Source organism: Festucalex cinctus, chromosome 16 (genome assembly GCF_051991245.1).
Source record: "Festucalex cinctus isolate MCC-2025b chromosome 16, RoL_Fcin_1.0, whole genome shotgun sequence".
In the NCBI taxonomy this organism is placed as follows: Eukaryota; Metazoa; Chordata; class Actinopteri; order Syngnathiformes; family Syngnathidae; genus Festucalex; species Festucalex cinctus.
This window is the reverse complement of record NC_135426.1, coordinates 21,532,136-21,551,467: the sequence shown is the minus strand read 5'-3', so window position 1 is coordinate 21,551,467 and position 19,332 is coordinate 21,532,136. Positions and strand designations below refer to the sequence as shown.

Sequence of the window (19,332 nt, the reverse complement as noted above, 5' to 3'; positions counted from 1 at the left end):
CATTTTCATCAGTGAGTGTCAATGCTCTTGGGCGGAAAGATGACGGATAAAAACTAGTTTTATCCCTTCTTGACAGTTTTGGGTTTTCCATCCACCTATTTTTATTCGAATTTTCAATAACTACGAAAAAGAAACTGAATGGAAATGCCAACAATTCAAAATAAAGACCAAAATTCACAAAAAAAAAACAAAAAAAAAACGTTTTTTTACGCTCAGAGGGTGTTGATTTTGAAGCATTTTGGAAAATGCGCATTTGTGCCCATTTTGTGTCTTGTGGCAGAGACGCACGTATATGACGTCATCTTGTCGCGTAGTCTTCCTCTCACTATTCGCAAAATAAGAACGGATGGCAACGGGCGCAAGTCGCATGTCCGTTTTGCGCATTTTCACAAAATTTGCTTAACATTTTTTAAACATTTGGTTGAAATCCTGACTATTGTAGTCCATTAACGCAGCGCCGTTACTTTCCTGCCAGAGGGGGCGTGTTCAAAGAAATAGAATTAAATAAAAAATTAGAATCAAGGACTGTTCTAATAGCATTCTTTGAACCTTGAATAAAATAGTTCCGTAAATACAACTGTTAAGCAAAACAATCAAAATGGGCACAAACAATTCTCAGAACGAGCACTACAGTCCAGCAGCATTGGATTGCGAGGCTCCGTGGAGGTAACATGGGCAGGGAATTTTGCTCTGAAATGATACACCAAAGACGTACAATTCATATGCTATTTGGCTCAGCAAAGTGCGTACATAGAGTTCTCTAACGAGCAAGTAAATCATAAAGTAAAACCACCTATAGTCCATGTTTATTTATCTTCCTGCCAGTGACTCTGCCACCAATCTCCAGAGTTAACGCTTTAATTTTGACAGCCCTATTAAGTTTTCAGAAGTATTTGGAACAACACATCGCACGGTAAAATGACGATATGAAGATTAATATGAGCACACGCTGCGTTGACGGGTAAGCGGAAAAACCCGATGAAATATTTAGTTCAGACATTCCAATTGATCAGCAGAAGCCTCTCATCCAGCTCAGCTGCCTCCGTGTCACCGCATGGTGAGAGATCATAGACCGGCTGCACACAGCAGCGTCTTAATGAGCCAGTCAAGCAAAGGTAAGCCCGCGCGTACTGTTGCATCAGGCGTTGCGGGCGACACTCGTGTTAGCACACGAAATTTAGCTTGGAGGATTTGCGGTGTTGCAGCCGTATGAAAACTTTTCATCAGTTGTCACAGGAAAGCTCCCGCAGAGTAAGAGGCGCATGGCGAACTGTTGTTTGTGTTAAAGCAAGCCATACTAACATATATCATAACATTGTATGCCAGATGAGCTAGCTCGGGCATCTGTTTAGATTGCCTACCGGACACTAGCACAGATAGGCCAAGCCATCATCACAAATCATACAAGTCAGGTGTGCGTCTTGAACTCCGTCGAATCCCTCACACTGACTCAACAAACCCTTGTGTTTCGACCGAACCCAGGTTAAAAAAAGTCACAGTCTTGTCAAATCCCCCAGGAAGAACTGGATGAAGTTACAGAATCTGGGATTCTCTGCTTAGCCTGCTACCCCCATGACCCGACTCCAGATAAAGTGAAGAATATGGATGGATGCATAATAATGTCATTAAAAGCAGAAAGCTGGAGGTGGTCTGGGTGGTGTATGTAATTATTTTGAACAGAGAACGTGAAGCATCAGTAGCGTCATTTAATTGAATATGAAAGCAGACAGATGTAGCGAGAATGAGACAGGAGCTCAGCGCATAATGAGAAGTCTCCTGGTAGTATGCTGATGAATTAGTCAGTTGAAATTTGATTAGTCCTTCTTGTTTATGGAAGAAGCTAATTGGTTGAAATGACTGCCATGATAACAGGCTTTTTTTTTCTTTTTTTTTTACATTAAAGGATGGCTCATTTCAAATACAGAGGAGGCAAATTCCAGGTCCAGAAAGTAAAAACCATGCCACAGTTTGGCTTTAGCACCAGGTGCTAGCTAGCTAGCTCCCTAGTAAGCTCCCATGGTGCTTGTTTACCTGCTCAGGAGCTAGCTTAATGGCTAAAGCCAAACTGTTAGCTAGCTAGCTCCCTAGTTAGCTCCCATGGTGCTTGTTTACCTGCTAGGGAGCTAGCTTAATGGCTAAAGCCAAACTGTGGCAGAGTTTTTACTTTCTGAACCTGGATTTGCCACCTCTGTTCAAATGTTAACATTCCCCAAGTGTTAAAGTTAATGTTTAAATATTGGCTGCCATTTTTTTGACATTTTATCAGTCAGTTTGAAGCCAGCCTGATGTCTGTTTTCGTGTAATGTAAAAATTCCCCAAGCTGATTTTTCTGCACCATTTCATTCAGACTGTGCAGAGTTTTACAGCTCTGCAGTTGCTATGCAACATAAAACTCAGCAACACCTTTGACCTCAAATCCACAACTGATAAAATGTTTGCTTGACCCTTGAGTTCAGATTGAATTATTACTTGGAGTACTAAAACAGCCTTTGATGTTTTATTTCATTCGTTTAATAGCGCTCTAGACAATTTATGTTTTTCAGGATTTTTAGATACTGAAGTAACTGTTGTTTGCTCCGCCCCTCCCGTGTGTTTCCACCAATCAGCTACCTCCGTATTTTGACCAGGTGTGCTTTGTTTGTTTCTTTGTTTGTGTTCTGCGTTTTTCTGGTTGTCAACAGAAGTGGCGAGTGTTTGTTTTATTCTGCTGCCTTTTTTTCACAGTTTCTCTGTTTTAGGATTTGGAATGTTTTTTTGTTTTTGTTTTTGTTTTTTACCCTGGCTCATTACAAGGCGCAGCCTCCACCGCACCGACTATGACAACGTAAGATCATCTTCAATATCTGCACACATGAATGTGAGGTAATCAACTGTTTTTAACTGAAAACTTTAATACAACTGGACTGTACTTGCACAGTGATTCTTTCACACACCACAAGAGGGAGCCGTCATAGTACTCGTGGCACTTAGCACACTTTGAAAATCACTGGTTTTGGGTTTAAAATGGATGACACACTTACTAACTAATCATGGCACATTGCCGATTAGAGAGATGGACACAATTTAAAGAAAATGCAGTGAAATTACTGCTTTCAATGTTATGGCAAGATTGCAAACAAAGGGCAGCCAGTGGCTACTGTTAAAAATCAAGCAGGGTAGTAAAAATACTGATTGAATCAAAAAAGGGGGACTGGCTGAGTCTTGGCAAGAGTTTTGCGCTCCACTGATTGTCTTTGTGTTCAGTCCCTCCACTTCAATCAGCATGTTGAAATTCTCAAGTGCAGCCATTTACAAAGCAGAAATATTGCCAATCGCAAAGCCCCGTGCCCTACAAGTGCGCCGCACCAGTGGAACAGCTTATTCACAACCTAATTTCCAGTCAACGTTTTGCAATTTATCATTTGCTGGTCCGCAGTTACTACAGACAAGAGCGGCAGAGTTCTATTTCGTTTAAGGAGGAACAGTACAGAAGATTTAATATCCACAGAAAATAGCTCCTTCAATGGGAGTAAGACTTAATAGCTAACATGAGATGCTAGCTGTCTCATCAATCTGTACTTGCTGTTAGAGAGATGTTAACTGTCTTTTGTCATTGTGTCAAATCGGGTCATAAGGATTCCAGTTAGTGAATATATGTCGGTGAGTTTTGTTGCATTATTTTAAATTTTTTGAAAATGGCACCTATCATCCTCAAAAGATAATCCCATCACAAAATTGAATTTGTGCAAATCCATATTTGTCTCCACATAAACCACTTAGCCAATAAGCTAATTATTTTAGTATTAGCAAACTGTGTATCCTTGAATATCGGGCCGATTGCAATATATTCAGAATTTCCAGACCAACATGAATTGCTTGTGTTCAGTTTACAATATCAGTCTAGCAGTGGAGCGAAGCTTATCGCCCCAATAGTGTGCTTAGTTTGCATTCCGTTTATTCATCGTTTCAAGAAAGGCTGAAAGGGGCGTGAAGGACATGATCCCTTCAACGAAAAGAATTGACTTTTTATTTGAACAGGGGCAACATGCATTCAAGTCTTTTTCAAATATTGAATAAAATAACCAATGTCAATTTAGACTTTGGATTCACCCTCAAGAATTGTTTAACATTCTCCCTTGTCATGTAAAAAGTATTCTTAATATCCATTCAAACTATTTGTCACAACTACTCACTTAGCTGTGCCGCTAACATTTTATTGTCATTCATTTTTTATGCAGATTTAATGGCTGAATAAGGATTCACATGCCCTTCAATGAGACTGATGTCACAAGGTAATTTTTTCCCATTAACCTCCTTTCAGCCAGATAAGTTAGGATCTATTATGCTTATCATGCTATTAATCCACATGTAATTAAGATGAATTTCCACAACTCTGCTTGGCAAAAACAATATCATCTGTGCCATTACCAAATATGGACTTTCAACACGTATGCACCAATATTTTGTCTTAACATTTAGACTATGTTAGTCATAGTCAAGAAAGATTATTTTGACATTTGAAAATAAATTGAAACGGCATAAGCAGCCAGTGGAGGTGAAGTATAAAGTAGAAGAGTATAAGTGACCTTAAATGATTTATATTAAAATGAAAGGAAAGTAAAAGTCAAATGAAGGAAAATAAAGTGGCCAACTGACATTTTTTAGGCAGTTTTTCCAGAATTCCACATTTTTCATTCACCTAAAAAAACGATATAAAGTGAAGGACTTAAAATAATAATAATAATTTTGCATACCAATAATTCCCCAAATTTCCCATTTCTCACATAATGTCCATATTTAGCTCTTCCTACCACATTTCTTGACCAATTCAAGCCATTTCAGTATAAACGTAATTCCACCACATTTCACTTCAGTTCTTTCTACAGAAGTTGCATTGTCTAATTTGAAACTATATGAATATGTAAATATGCATTCAAACGTGACCGCTAAGAAGAAAGCATTCAATTTGAAATCTAAAACCTGCAGAAGTTTACCAACGTCTGTTTAAATAGCAACGCAGGCCAACCTCCAGGGTTGGAAAAAAAAAAACATTCAAGTGGAATTTTTCTTCAACACGTAATTTCCAAAGCGGTAAAAGTATGTCAGCAGCCGCCTGGATGTTGAGAAGGCCTCACCGCGAGATTGCTTGTGTTTATCAGCTCAGACGGACTGGTGCCTGCAGGCGCTGCGGGCCTCTTTGTTTCATTAGCATCATTTGATTACCAGCGTCTGAATGTATCACTGGCATCACATTCGCAGCTGAAGGCGCCGTCTGTGTTTGAGTGGGATGATAGTGGAAGGAATGTGACTTCAGAGGCAGAGACTCGGGCGTGCGGCGCATCCTCACGCCTATATCGGGAGGGGGGGTGACTTTGTGGGAAAATGTGAGACTTTAAGGGTAGAATAACATTTGCGTGACTGCGGTGCTTATCAATTGTTTTTAATATAGTTCATCATTAGGTATAGTTGATGTGATGATGAGGAGAACATGACAAAATAGATGGACAATTGGCGCTGCAGTAGTGGACTCAACCTTCCCCAAAATAAATGCTAATTTGTAAAAAAAAAAAAAAAAAAAAAAATCTACATTTTTGGGGGGGCGGGAAATTATAAACAAGCTTCTAAACAAGCTTGGTACTTCACTTTTTTTCTTTCTTTTTTTTGGTTTGTTTTTGGAGGGAATTAAGCCACCATTTTTTTGTGAAAAGGTTTATTGGAGGTTTATCTGCATTTTTTTGTTTAATATTTTTTGGGGGGGTTTATGAGGGAAAAAAATAAGTTGTAATGTCACAATTCACCACTAGATGGCAGATGCGGTTACCCCTGGTCTTGAACTGCTCTATACGACGTGAGTACAGTATTCCTCATTTTTAAAATACATTTTAATATTAAAATTTGGAGCAGTTGAAAAATGCAAAAATAAAATGAGTAACCTTAATTTTAACCTTAATGTAGCCAGATTTGCTGTTTAGCAGTTTTGTGCCCTCCCCGAATTGTAACCCCCCCCCCCCCCCCCCCCCCCCACACACACACACACACAAGAGCTCTTTGCACTGAGAAGAAGAAGAAAAAAAAATAAAAATAAAAATCATAGCATCTGATTATTTTTGTAATTGTTCAAACTCTTTGTTGTTGAAGTTTAGATCTTTTATACATGCATTGAGAAATTTATTTTGAAAAATGAAATGATGGTTCAATAAAACAAAAGGTTGACATCTGCACATATTTGGGCTGTATTTGAAATGGCTTGGAAGGTCCTATCTACCTTAAAAGCAAGAGGATCATAATGCATCTATCAAATTATTGTATTCAGTTATTAAATTAGTCAATACAAGCACATGAAGCTCATAAATACCATTAATACAAGCCTGAATACCACACTGAACTCACCTTTTGGTAGTTCATGCAATAATAAATATTGGGAAAAAAAGTAGACTATATACACAAGGAGTAGTAAGAGCATGAATGTTTCTGTTTAATTCATACATCCATAAAAAAAATGTTGTAATCCGCATTAAAAAAAAAAAAAAAATGTTAAAGACTCATTAGTGCAATCCCAATCGAGACGGCCATGGCATGACTTTTGAGTGAACGTAATCAGTTCATTAAAAAGATTATCTTTAAAAACGGCTTCATCCAATCATTCGGCGCCACATAGTCCCACTCCAGGAAGTGAATTAATGCAGGCTCATGGTTGTACTCTGAGGTGGACTGAGAAAGAGAAAGATGATTTAATCGAGCACCTTGTCCTGTCCTGTTATGATTGCAACTACTTTTTGCGTCACTTACGGACATGCGGAAGCAACTTGGCAAGTAATCACGTTCTTTTGTTAATGACAAAATTGAGCCACTTAATTAGTTAGATGGCAGATTAGCATTCTGTTTACTGTTGCTTTGTTTTCTATATACTCCACAGTTTTTAGCTGTCTTAGTCTCCGACATGCTCCAAAATATGCAAAGGAGGAAAAATTACATCACAATTAATAATCTATTTACATACCAGGCGGCCTTAGGGTGTGATTAAGTTTGGATGATGTAAACATATTTATAAAAAAATAAAAATAAATAAAGTACACAGCATACAAACACAATGTGAAAATCCAGCATCCTTCAAAATGTCAGGAGTTGCTTGGCAACAGCCACAGAGGTGAATTGCAGTGCTAAAATGGTGGCATAATGAAAACAAAAAACTTTGTTAAATAAGTATGAACAATTCTTAAAATTCTTACTATGGCGCGTGTGCAAAAATAAAAGTATTTTAGACCATATACATCCACACTGTGTGCTGAAATAATTAGTACATTTGCATCACTGAATGTCATATAGCATTGCAGTGAAGTTATTTATTGGTTGTTTATTATAGTTACTTGAGTATTAGATCAGAGATTATTTATTATTATTTATTTATTTTGGGTGTAAGGACATCATTCATGCTACGGAAATGCTTCCTAGCTTGAAAGTGTAAATCACAACATTACACCATTTGCTCACCAAAAATTAGAAGAAGAAAAAATGCTTCATATCGTGGCAACATTTTGAGTTGGTGAATTGAGATTCAGATTAAGCACTGCCGATATATTGAATCTTCCAGTAAAATGTTTTATATTGTTCAAAGTACAGCTAATAATTGACATTTATGCTAAATCATTGATTTGTAAAGGTTGGTACAAGTACCCAAAGTGCTCCCTCTAGTGGTATGACTATGATTTTTTTTTTTTTAACTCATTCAATGCCATTGACGTCTATAGACGTCAAAGATCCATTTTAACTGGCCTGGCAACAAATTTGGTTTTTAACATTGTAATTTCGTTGAGGTGGTATTTGATGTCAAAAGTTTGCAAACCACGGTGATAAATTTATACATTAAAACGTAAATGCTAACGCTATTGTAATTCGAACTCTTCTCAATGAAACCGGTGTTAAAAAGGCCCTCTATTCACTCCGCAAAACTCCTGCAAGCGGTCTTTATCCCGCTGCCATGGCGACTGTGCCGCATTTGAGTCGTCAACCTTTAGTCGAAGGTGCCAGATATTCTGTTCAGCCGCAATAAGCTGTCCTTGGAGGGTTCAACTGAAAAGATTTGAGCCATAGAAAATGCATTCTTTTCAACATGAGCGGGCCAATGAAAGGAAGTCCTTCGAAGACCCTCCCTTAGCGAACGCGAGCTTTCACTGTGTACGTCTGACAATTTGAAGGCACAGTCGGTTAAAGCGGCCGGCAGATGAGATGACACAAAACGAACGGCCATCCTCGCCTGCCGCGCTGCTTCGCGTGACGAATGGCAGCTGCAAATTGTTGACCTTGACCTGATCAGGTCAGTGAAAGGAAGACATCATTTCTCATTACTTTCCGTCGAAAAGAAATCACGTGATTTATGACATCATCTGTCAACATGAAGGATACTGTAATAGTTTTTATGAATTCCAATACCTTTTGTATACTGTAATCTATGCCCATCAGATCAATAGTTTTGATAACCAAAAGTTATTTTCTGGGAAAAGGCTGCCGTGCTTCTCAAAGTTTTGTTTGTTTTTGTTTTGTTTTAGTTTATTTTAGTACAACTGAACTGTAAGTAGCAAATTAATTTACATTATTAAATCACTGTAAGATGATTTGAAAATAAAGCTTTAAAATAACTTAGGCAGCCATTTGAGAAATTATCTAAGAATCTTTAAAAAATAAATAAACAATCTGGGATCAGGGTCAGAACAAGTTTTGTATTCCTCATTACAGTTTGTTTTCATTTTATTTTGACCTTTTTTTTTTTAGAGCTGGTTTGTTTAAGGTATGGATTATTTATCAACTGCAAGATAGACAAAAAAAAAAAAAAAAGGTCACAAAGTGTTGTGTATACTGTAAAGTAAACTGCAATTCCCAAACGATTGTTCAACTTTCCTTCTTCTTTAAGGCCATATACAGTAATACTGAAATAAATACATTTAAAATTACCCCAAATATACTACACATAAATTAGACACAAATTGACACAAATTGACAAAGACGAAAATGAAGAACATTTACGCCATCAGTATAGTTAGTTTCAGTTATAGAAACGCAAATGCAGTTTGCGTTAGTTTATTTTTAGTTCATTTGTTTCCATTTTAATTTGAGTTAAATTGCGATTGCGTTCTCGGAATTATTCTGTACATCTTAAAGTCAAATCTTAAATAACTCGACTTAAAATTACAGAGGAAATGCTGCATTTCTTTCCTTTTTGGATGATGAGAGTCACTTTTGTTTAGTTTTTCTGCACAAAAGAGACCGAAAGTGCTCATATTTATTCAAATAGTACGACACATGATCCCGTTGTTTTGGCTGTTGTTTCGGCCCAGTCTCCCACTCCACAAAATACGGCAATCAATCCATTTTCTTTTCCTCCACTTTATACGTTGTCTACTATTGTGTAAATGTGTGTACACAGTATGCGAGAGGCCTCTTTTTTTTTTTCTTTTTTTTTTTTACAGCGATTCGGTCTACTTCAAATGGTTTGTTGGGCCTTTCCCTCCATTTGCCCTTCAAACAACATCCATCCTCGTGGCGCCATGGCAACAAGGAACACTCACGACAAAGCAGCGACCGATATGAAAAGGCTTACGTAAGTTATACTTGAAGGAAACCGTGTTTTCGTTTCAAATGTGCCACTGACAAACAAACTGTTGTTACTAATATGTGAGAGTCCAAAGTCACAAGGGAAGTTTCATATTTGTGTGCGTACATTTTTATGTCAAAACCATTCAAATTTGACCTGAACGTTATAGGGTCAACTCATTTTATAAGTCTTATTTGAAGCGTTAGCATTGAATAGCCAAGCGATGTTTTTCATAAAAGGACAATAAATGCAACAAGTGTATTTATTGGCAGATTAAAAATGGCAGTCCAGGTCAAAATGTAGTTGTTCACCACGTCACAACTTCAAAAAAAACATGAAGCAGTTTCAACGCAATTGCACAAAGTTTCCTTTCTCGACAATCCTCCTTTAGATGTTGCAGTTTTGACCTTGGCAGGAATCAGCATTCAAGCGGCAAAGCGGAGGCCCATCAAAATGGAAATGATTACGGCTTTGGGCACAAAAAGTGGGAGTGGACGCATGGTGCGCCCAATGAGCCGAGTTCCCTCGGGGGGCCGCTGAAGTCAGTCTGGTGTGATGGTCGAGCGCCTGTGATGACGTCACCGCAGTTTGCATTGAAGGCTGAACAGTGTTTGTGATTGACGCTGTCACGGTCGTGTCATCCGGTTGCAAGGGAATAAACTTTAGAGTGGAGCCCTCTAGTGGCTATTTTTTTAAAAAGCAACAAGCTCGATTACGATACAATACCTCCCTGATACAAAAACACTGAACGAATATGCTAAATTGAAAGTGTGTAGGATTTAGCTCCATCTAGTGGTGAACTAGTAGAATGCAACAATTGTTTGTTTTTTTAGCATGGCAACTCATATAAATGACACTTTGCAAGTCTACCACTAAAGCAAGTGAGCGTGCAGCCCGGTGAGCAGGTGCAAACAGAAACAGCTAACAATGGACGCTAGCCAAAGCTAGCAAAACTGATTATATAAAAACATGTACGTTGATGTGATAGAACTTTTTTTTTTCTCCACATAATTAAAATTAATAGTGGCGTTTTAAAATGTATTAGTTATCCTATTACTATTAGTTCACCATGGCACTAAATCCTACACACTGTCTCTTTAATAGCGTGATGATACCATTTTTGCTGAGTCATATATCTCACTTTTTATCTTCCTCCAGATGGCTAAACAAGTTTTAGCAATGGAATTGTCTAGAGTTTAAAATTATTATCATTCAAAATGTTTCTGAGATACATTGACATTTTTTTTTCCATAATTAAAAGGAAAACATATCAACAAAATCAACATTTTGGAGCTCTTTTGGTCTTTTATAATTAGTCCTACATGTTTTACATGATTTGAAATTTCATGGCGAGGGACAGAAAATATAATCTAAAATTTGTGGAGTGACTCTACTGCCATCTAGGGGTATTGACAGCACACAACATTTAAAGATAACTAAAACTTGGTTTCTCTATTATCTTAAAATCACTGCTTTTTAGGGGGGGAAAAAATATTTTTCAAACAACTTCACTTTAAATGTGTTTTTGTTTGTTTTTGTTTTTGTAGGCTCAATAGACAAGTATACGTTTTATATGCATGTGCAGCTTACACATGCTTATTTTCTTCACAACTTTACTGACTTGTTCTAAGCATCATGATTTATTTTCAACTGCCGTGATTAATCTTTCCACACATTATCTTCATCATTATTGGAATCCTTGGAAAATGTGACACTGATTTTACATTTATTTTATTTCAATTTTTTTTTTTTTTTTTACATGGAACACCGCAGAAGGTTTTCCAGAGACAAAATTGGAACATGATCTGGTTGAAAAGGAGTGTCATCATTTTGACAAGACTGAGGATGGTGAGTGTTTATTTTTATGTTATTGTAAGCCACTGTATCCTTTTCTGAAGTTTGAACATTAACAGCAACACTGTGCTTTATTATTAGCGGAACAAAGAACTAATCAAATAATGATTCAATTTAAATTTATTGCACATTAAAGTAAAGTAAATGTAAAATGTTGAATATTTAAAGGCAAGGTTTACATAACCATTGACACGCCAGTGATTGTTACATACCACTAGAGGGCGCCTGCGTTACAAGCGAGAATCATAAAACTTGTCAAAATACATTCGTTTTCTTTTGGAACTTGAACCTATAGAAAGACTTATTATGATTTCAAACAAAAAGTAATAGTTGGGTTTAACTCGTTAGTATTAAAACAACTGAAATGAATGCTTTACAAAATTTAAGCAGAACAACGTAAAACAAAACGAAGAATGAAGTATCTAGAGAAACCTTTTTGTATTATTATTTAAAATTTAATTTAAATCAAATAAAAGGACTGAAAATTAGAGTAAACTTAAACATTTCTTTAAATTTGGAGAACTAAAAACAGAATTAAAAGACAAAAAAAAAGTAACTTTAACCATGTAAGTTAATCAAAACATAAAAATAAAAAATACATTTTTTCCAAGATTAAATTGGAATTAAATTAGAAGAATTAAATAAAATCGACATTGAAATTAAATTAAAAATTAAATGACTAATGTCGCATTATTGTGAAGTACTTATTTTTAATGTGATGAATGCATGCAACAACAACAACAACAACAGCATATTAAGTTCCTCCAGGGATTAAAAAGAGAATAAATATTGTTACTTGGTGTTATAAATAAACTATGACTAATATTTATGATAATTGTTGTCATCACCCCCCTTTAAAAATCATTTAATGACTCCCAACTCTTGAGCTGTTTATGCCAAAAGGCTTCTTCACATAGTTTTTCTTTGATAATTATAATCAAAGGGAATTTCTTAGAGTTGAGCCCAATGTCGCTACCAACACAACTCCAGCTTTCTTTACAATTTCATCATCAATCAAAGATACGAATCGAAGACACAAAAACAATATTATATCGCCTCGTCCGTCTCCTGGAGTGTTTCTGTCGTGGTTCCCCCTTCACACTTCAGCAATCCCTGACAAATTGGAAACAGTGTTAACAGCGTTCACATGATCCAACCTTGAAAAGAAGTCAAAACAAAAATCAAAGATGAGCTGGAGTAGAGACATTTAAAAAAAAAAAAAAAAAAAAAAAAACATTCCAGGAATGCAAGAGATACTTGTGAATGCCTCCAAAGTAAAGTTCCGCTTCCTGACAGTTCAGCTATCCAAAGCGCTTGCACAACTTCCCCTCAATCTTGCGACACTCTGCATGTTGATCATATTAACGCTAGTGCGCTTCTGCTTTGATAGCTGTTTCCACCTCACTGATTAGGCACGGTGGGGTGGGAGGGTTGCCATAGCGACATCTGTAGAGTAGTTTAAGGGTTAGCCTGTGTGTTTTTTTTTTTTTTTTAGCTTCATCTCCCCAAAAGCTCAAGTAAAAGAAGCGGCGATTGTTTTCCACGCATGTGTGGGCAGTGCAAATACTCCCCACATGAAGTCATGTATTCCCAAAACAATCCGAGTCTGTGTCAAACAAATGATTTCTCGGCTTTTTACACTTTGTCCCCGCCGCCCACGGCAGTCACATTTGCCCCAAAACAAGTATGCCAGGATATTGGCCAAATTTTCTCACGACTTATCCCGGTTTCCTTGAGGGGCGGCGGTTTTCCACGAATACCAGTTAACGTTTTCTCCCCTCCGGGCTCGTCACGTTCTGATTGGTCCCTGACATTTGTCATGTTCTGTCAAGGCTTTCTTAACTCATTTGCTTCCAAAAACGTATAAATTCGTTCTATTTTAAATGTTTTAAGTGTCCCAAAGACGTATTTATACGTTTTTTTATGTTTGTTTGTTTTTTTTATGCTAGAGCATACAGAAGGCTTTGATGAAGCCTCTCAACTGCAAAGAACAGTTGAAGAAATGGTAGTTATTACACAAACGGCCAGCAGGTGGCAGCAGAGTATATAATGATCAACCATGGCCATGTTGAAAATGAGAAAAGAAAAAATACTTTTGTGAAAATGGCTGGGAGTCAATGAGTTAAAAAAAAGAAATGTGGGGCAGTTTTGGCCTTGTATGGCACGACGCCAGAATAAATGTTAGTTTTCTGTCAAATAGTAATTAATTAATAAGGTCATGCCCATAAATATTGTACTAGTAGAATTATAACATAAGATAATATAAGGGAACTAATTCCATTGGCAACCATGCATTCCCACGCCATAGCAACGACCAATGAGCTTTCTCAGTCCACCAAATGAGCCTGAGTCATGTTTACCCTCCTGTTCACCCATGTCGTCTTTCTGTCCGTGGTGCGCTTGGAAGATAAAGATAGTGTCAACGTAGCTTTACCTCGACACGGAAAATCGCAAGACCACCCCCTGTGATGATTTGGGAAGCGGAAAAGGGGGCGGGGGGGAGGGTGCAAGCTTGCCAAGCATGTGGAAATCTGGCTTCAGTTGTTTATGTAAACGTGACATGGAAGGAGTAAACGGAATACCAAGGTGACGTGTTGCACAGATGTTTTACTGCTCTCGGCGTGACCCCAAAAGGTCAACCCTGCTGAAGCTTGGAGACATGGCTGTAGCTTATTTTACTTTGGTCATTCATTTCATCTAATATAAGGGTGGATAAAAATCGAGTTGCATTAATTTGTAGCAGCACATTAACTCATTCACTCGCCGCCATTTTCACATTTCGCAATCCCGTTCGCTCCCGGCTGTTTTACTGGATTTTGACCGATTTTGCAAGGCCCACAGAATATTGTGTTGTATTGCTATAAAAACATGGAACCTACCAAAAGAAGGATGATAGTCTCTTCTTTCATCGGGGGGAAAAATACATTTCTATCTGTTTCCGTTTTGCAGCAATTAGCATTAGAAGAGAGCTAAGTTTCATCATTATTATTATTAGCTTGTTTTCAACATGGCTCTGGTTGATCTCTTATACTCTGCTGCCACCTGCTGGCCGTTTTTCGCAATTACTACCATTGCTTCACCCATTCTCTGCAGTTGAGAGGCTGCATCAAAGCCTTCTGTATGCTCTAGCATTAAAAAAAAAAAAAAAGTCTTTGGGACCCTTAATACATTTAAAATAGAACGTATTTATACGTTTTTGGGAGCAAATTAGTAAAAAATACTAGTAACATAAATAAATAATTTTACATGTAGTAAGATGTTTTGTACTTTTTACCTGTGTATTATTTTGAGGGGGCTAGAATGGATTAATGGAATTTCGTATATGTATAGCCGATCCAAAAATATTATTCTGTGTGGTATCTGAAGCAGCCCTCCACTTATCTTGACAGTGTTCTTGCGTGAGAATCAACATTGAATGCTTCCCTTTTTAGGTTTGAAAGAGGATTTAAAAAAAAAAAAAAAAAAGCTTAGGTTTGGATGTTTTTGTGCACTGAGAAGTCAGGAAGTGCTCAAATGTTTGTGTGTTAACTTTTTCGTGTACTTCCACCACACTAAATGGCTTGTGTGCCCAAGACAATGCACGCGTTATTATTGCTGAGAATGGAACCAAGTCGCACCAGCCTTTTTTGTTTTCCTTTATTCCCCAACAGGTTTCGTGTTCTCTTTTTAGCCTTAAAGGCATTGTGACAATATTTGAAACGTTGCTTCCCAGCATTCCTTTGCACGGGACACATCTGGATGGAGGCGTTGTGGGAGGAGTTCCCCCTCTTTACATCAGGAAAAAAAATAAATAAAGTGAGATGGATGAACAATGCTAACATCTGTTCAACTTTCTTCCCAAATATCCTTCGTTTCACACACCCCACCTCCTTGTCCCAATGCAATTCTAATCCCGCCCCCCCCCCCCCCCCCCCCACCCAACCTCCCCTCCATTTCCTCTGCTCACCAACAGAACAGAAAGTTAGAGAGGAGGGGGTGCGGTTTCTGTTTTATTGTTTTGCACATTTGTAATTGTCAGTGCACTGTGAAGACCGATTAATCTACTTTTGGTTTGTTTGTACACTGCAGGAGGATTGCCGGAGACAAAATGGGGAAAGTGAACATCTGGTTGAAAAGGAGTTTTATCATTGCCACAAGTCTGATGACGGTGAGTGCTGTTTTTTTTTGTTTTTTTTAATACATACTTTCCCACATGCATCATGTTACTGCTTGTTGGTGCTCAGGCAACTTATTTTCAGTGTAGGACAACTGATTTTTTTGGTAACAAGCTCTCATAATGTGTCACAACTTGTGTGTTGTCAGTAATAACAAAAGTTTTGTTTGTTTGTTTGTTTGTTTGTTGTTCTTCGTCACAGATCATCGGAGCAATCATGTTGGCCGGAACGCTGTTCAGCCACGGGCACTTCTCTCGGGATGAGCAGGTAACGCCCCCTATCTGCCAAACTGTCATTCTGGCTTATCTCTTGACAAAACCTGTGGAAGGGCGGAAGTTATGAATAGGGATGTAACGATAAGCGCAATATCGTGATATCGTGATATTAAAAGTGCCACAATATCGGCGTCGTCATGTTCACAATATTTAAAAGGAACACATTTGTTGTCATGTTGATTTTCGTTTGTACAGTTCTAGCACCCTCTGGTGGCTAGTTTTTTTTAGTGCAATTTAATTTTCATTAGGGATGTTTTGGCCTTCTATGTTTAAAATCTACACTAATTGTCAGATGAAGGGGAACGTAACATGCCTGTGAAGCAAGTCAATGTGTGCAGGAACTCAAAGTGTGCGTGCATTAACAACATCACATAATAATGATAATATAATAATAATAAAACAATAATAAACTACTGAGTTGGGATAATCAATTCAACAAAAGATCAATTTATCATTCAATGCTGTATTGTACTTGAAATAGAGATAAAATGAGGCACACTGCTGTATATATTTAAAAATATTTCCTAACCGCTTTTATATTTTGGGAAAATAATCTAAAAATAAACGAAACAGGTTTGCATTTTTGGAGTGTATGTTTTTGCCCCCCCCCCCCCCCCCCACCCCAAAAAAAAAAAAAAAAATAGCTGTAAAGTGAGTAAAAGATCTTATTGTTTAATTTTTGCATTGCCATAACATTGCTTTCAAATGAAACAAACAAAATAAAAGAACTATAAATATGAATAGAAAAAGACTTACCAGATCAACTTGTCCACCGTCGTGTCAATTGAGAATCATTTTGCACAATATGACCATAACACAGGCACGTTTTTCTGTTCACTTTCCAAACAGATCGAACACATGATCGTGGGCATCAACGTCATGTACACTGTGTCCATCACCATCCTGGTCCTGCCCATCATCGGCTTGTACGGTGCCTGTAAAGAGAAGCGATGGGTGCTCATTGTGGTAGGTGAACACAGGCTCACTCCTCGTTGTAAGAGGGTGTGCTCACTTGTGCAACTTCATTCTTTTAATTGTTTTTTCTAAGTTTCTCCTCTTGAAAATAAATAAATAAATAATTTGTATTCTACAAGTTATAGATTACATTAACCGGGGGGGGGGGGGGTAAAATATTCTTTATTTTGGCCAATGTTTTTATATTTTCTGTATTGTTTGTTTGTTGTTTTGTATCTCAGTTCACAGTTGGAATGATCCTGTGCAGCCTGTTTGTGCTTTACATGGCCGTCAATTTGCTGATCATGCGGTCTGTGGTAATGCCAAGATGCGTTTTCTTCACTTTCTCACCAAGTCTGATGAATGAATTACGCCGCAAGAATTCCCATGCGCGTTCCCTCTTTTTGCAGATCGTCAATCTGGTGTCCGGCTTGTACCTCCACATGCAGCCAATTAGCAACGCCAGTGAGGTGGATCTGGTAGTCCTGCAGGAGACCCAAACAGAAGTGGGTGACATCAGCTGGCGCAAAGACAAAATGGAGGACTTCTCTGTTCTTCTGTTTGCGTCCTAGTTGGAGTGCTGCGGAGTGCAACAGGGCTACGTGGAGTGGGGCTACAACATCTCGGAGTCCTGCCTGTGCAACGACACCTTGGCCAACTGTGTGAGGACGATTTTTTTTTTCTTTTGTTTTTGGACTACTTTTATGGTGATTTCGGGATTATTATTTTTTTTTTTTTCTGCCTCTCCTCTTCCTTTTTTGGACATGTTATGGCTAATTTTTGACATTTTTTTCCTGTCTGTACTACTATCAATTTCAGTCATTTTTTGGCAATTTTGTGAACATTTTATGGTGATTTTTGGGATTTCCTCTTTTTTTGGGGGAACATTTTCTTGCCTGCCTTTTCTTTAATCAATTTTGTGACATTTTTTGGGCAATTTTGTGCTCATTTTATTGTCATTTTCAGGATTTTTTTTTTTCTTTTGTTTTTGGACATTTTATTGCTACTTTTTAAAAGTTTTCATTTCTGCCTTTTATATTCAATTCTGAAATTTTTGGCAATTTCATGGACATTTTATGGTAATTTTTCCCCTTTCCCTCTTCCCTTTTGGACATTTGTATGTAATTTTTAAAACTTGTAACTAACTACCTTTTATGTCTCTTTTTCTGACAAGTTAAATATTTGTAATTATTTTTAGTAATTATTGATTTTTTTTCATCTAAATCATTACTTCATTTTAAGAATATTTGATCAAAAAATAAATGTTAATAATAATACTAATAATAATAATAATTATATATATATATATATTTATTTATTTTTATTTTTTTTAGAGACCCACAGGTGAGGGATTAACACATTCACTGCCAGCCCAGCAAAAATGCATTATTTGACGTCTTTTTCCGTCAATGGCAGTCAATGAGTTAAGATGAGATGTAACCAAAATTGACGGATTTTTAAGCAAAATTTGCCTTAAAAAAAGAAAAAGGGAAAAAAGGATGCTGCAATATAATCACAAAATATATTGGCACATTGTGTTTAAAACATTCACTGCCAGCCCAGCAAAAATGCATTATTTGACGTCTTTTTCCGTCAATGGCAGTCAATGAGTTAAAGAGTCACTCAAGCCGCAGGTTGCAGACCCTTTTCTTATGTAAATATAAATTCTTTACTGTCCCTGTTGCTGTCATTTGTGTCCCAGGTGGCCGCCCCCAGGAACAGCAGCCTGTTCAGAGAGAACACGCAAGTTATGATTTATAAAGAGGTACAGTACACACTTTTATTGAGCATTCATGTAAAAGTGTCCATATGTACAAACTGCTACAATATCTCATCTCATACAGTAATTCATTCAAATTTGGTGCAACGTGTTTGTTGTCTGTTGCAGCCGTGTCTTCCGGTCTTCATCTCACATTTAAACGTGGCCATCAACATGGTGGTGGGCATCTCAATGGGCTTGACTTCACTGTGGGTACGGGCGCTCTGGATGTCTGTCCATCCATTTTACAAGCTTCCGCACGAGCACTTTGAATCCACCGCACTGGCGTCGTCTTGTTCCTCCCCAGATTTTGGCCTGCGCGTTGAGCATCGCCATCCTGTGCCAGCTGAGACCGAAAAAGGACACCATGGTGGTGGCGTACAGCCGAGAGGCCAAAACGGGAAACTACGCCGTCCTCGCCGAGCCCGCCGAGCTCACCTGATCGCCTCGCCGCAACGAGTATCGACACGCCAGAAAGTATTAACGTCCAATACGTGACCTCTCAGGTCAAAGGCACGTGTGTGGAATACGAGCTTGCTTTTAACTTAACCGGAATGCGCATTAGTGAATGTGGATGTGTTGTGTGCAATTGAACAAGTGTGGGAGTCCTCAAATGACTTTGGCATGTAAAGGAATTTCATGATGTTTTAGCTGTGATGTTTACATTGTTTTATTGTTGTTTTTAAATTTGAACATTGAATTGTGCAATAAAATGATTGCATTTTTGCTCTTGTTGGAGAGATTAGGGGGTTTTGTACATTTAAACAA

At 37.7% G+C, this 19,332-nt stretch overlaps 1 protein-coding gene across 8 annotated transcripts; it reads left to right on the top strand.

Moving 5' to 3' along the window:
- The first annotated feature begins 2,646 nt into the window (after positions 1–2,646).
- LOC144002991 (tetraspanin-8-like) lies at positions 2,647–19,290 on the top strand. Of its 8 annotated transcripts, none has more exons than XM_077498687.1 (13): positions 2,647–2,824; positions 4,218–4,271; positions 9,444–9,574; positions 11,342–11,416; positions 15,491–15,569; positions 15,778–15,843; positions 16,701–16,817; positions 17,048–17,122; positions 17,216–17,311; positions 17,378–17,467; positions 18,508–18,570; positions 18,694–18,773; positions 18,872–19,290. In XM_077498687.1, exons 5-13 carry the CDS (start codon positions 15,510–15,512, stop codon positions 18,888–18,890), a joined length of 666 nt encoding a protein of 221 aa, XP_077354813.1. In that variant the 5' UTR covers positions 2,647–2,824; positions 4,218–4,271; positions 9,444–9,574; positions 11,342–11,416; positions 15,491–15,509; the 3' UTR covers positions 18,891–19,290. The 8 variants fall into 8 exon arrangements, with proteins under 8 accessions (XP_077354813.1, XP_077354806.1, XP_077354807.1 ...); XM_077498680.1 differs by having other exon boundaries at positions 18,694–18,777; XM_077498681.1 differs by having other exon boundaries at positions 2,647–2,862; positions 18,694–18,777.
- The last annotated feature ends 42 nt before the right edge of the window (positions 19,291–19,332 follow it).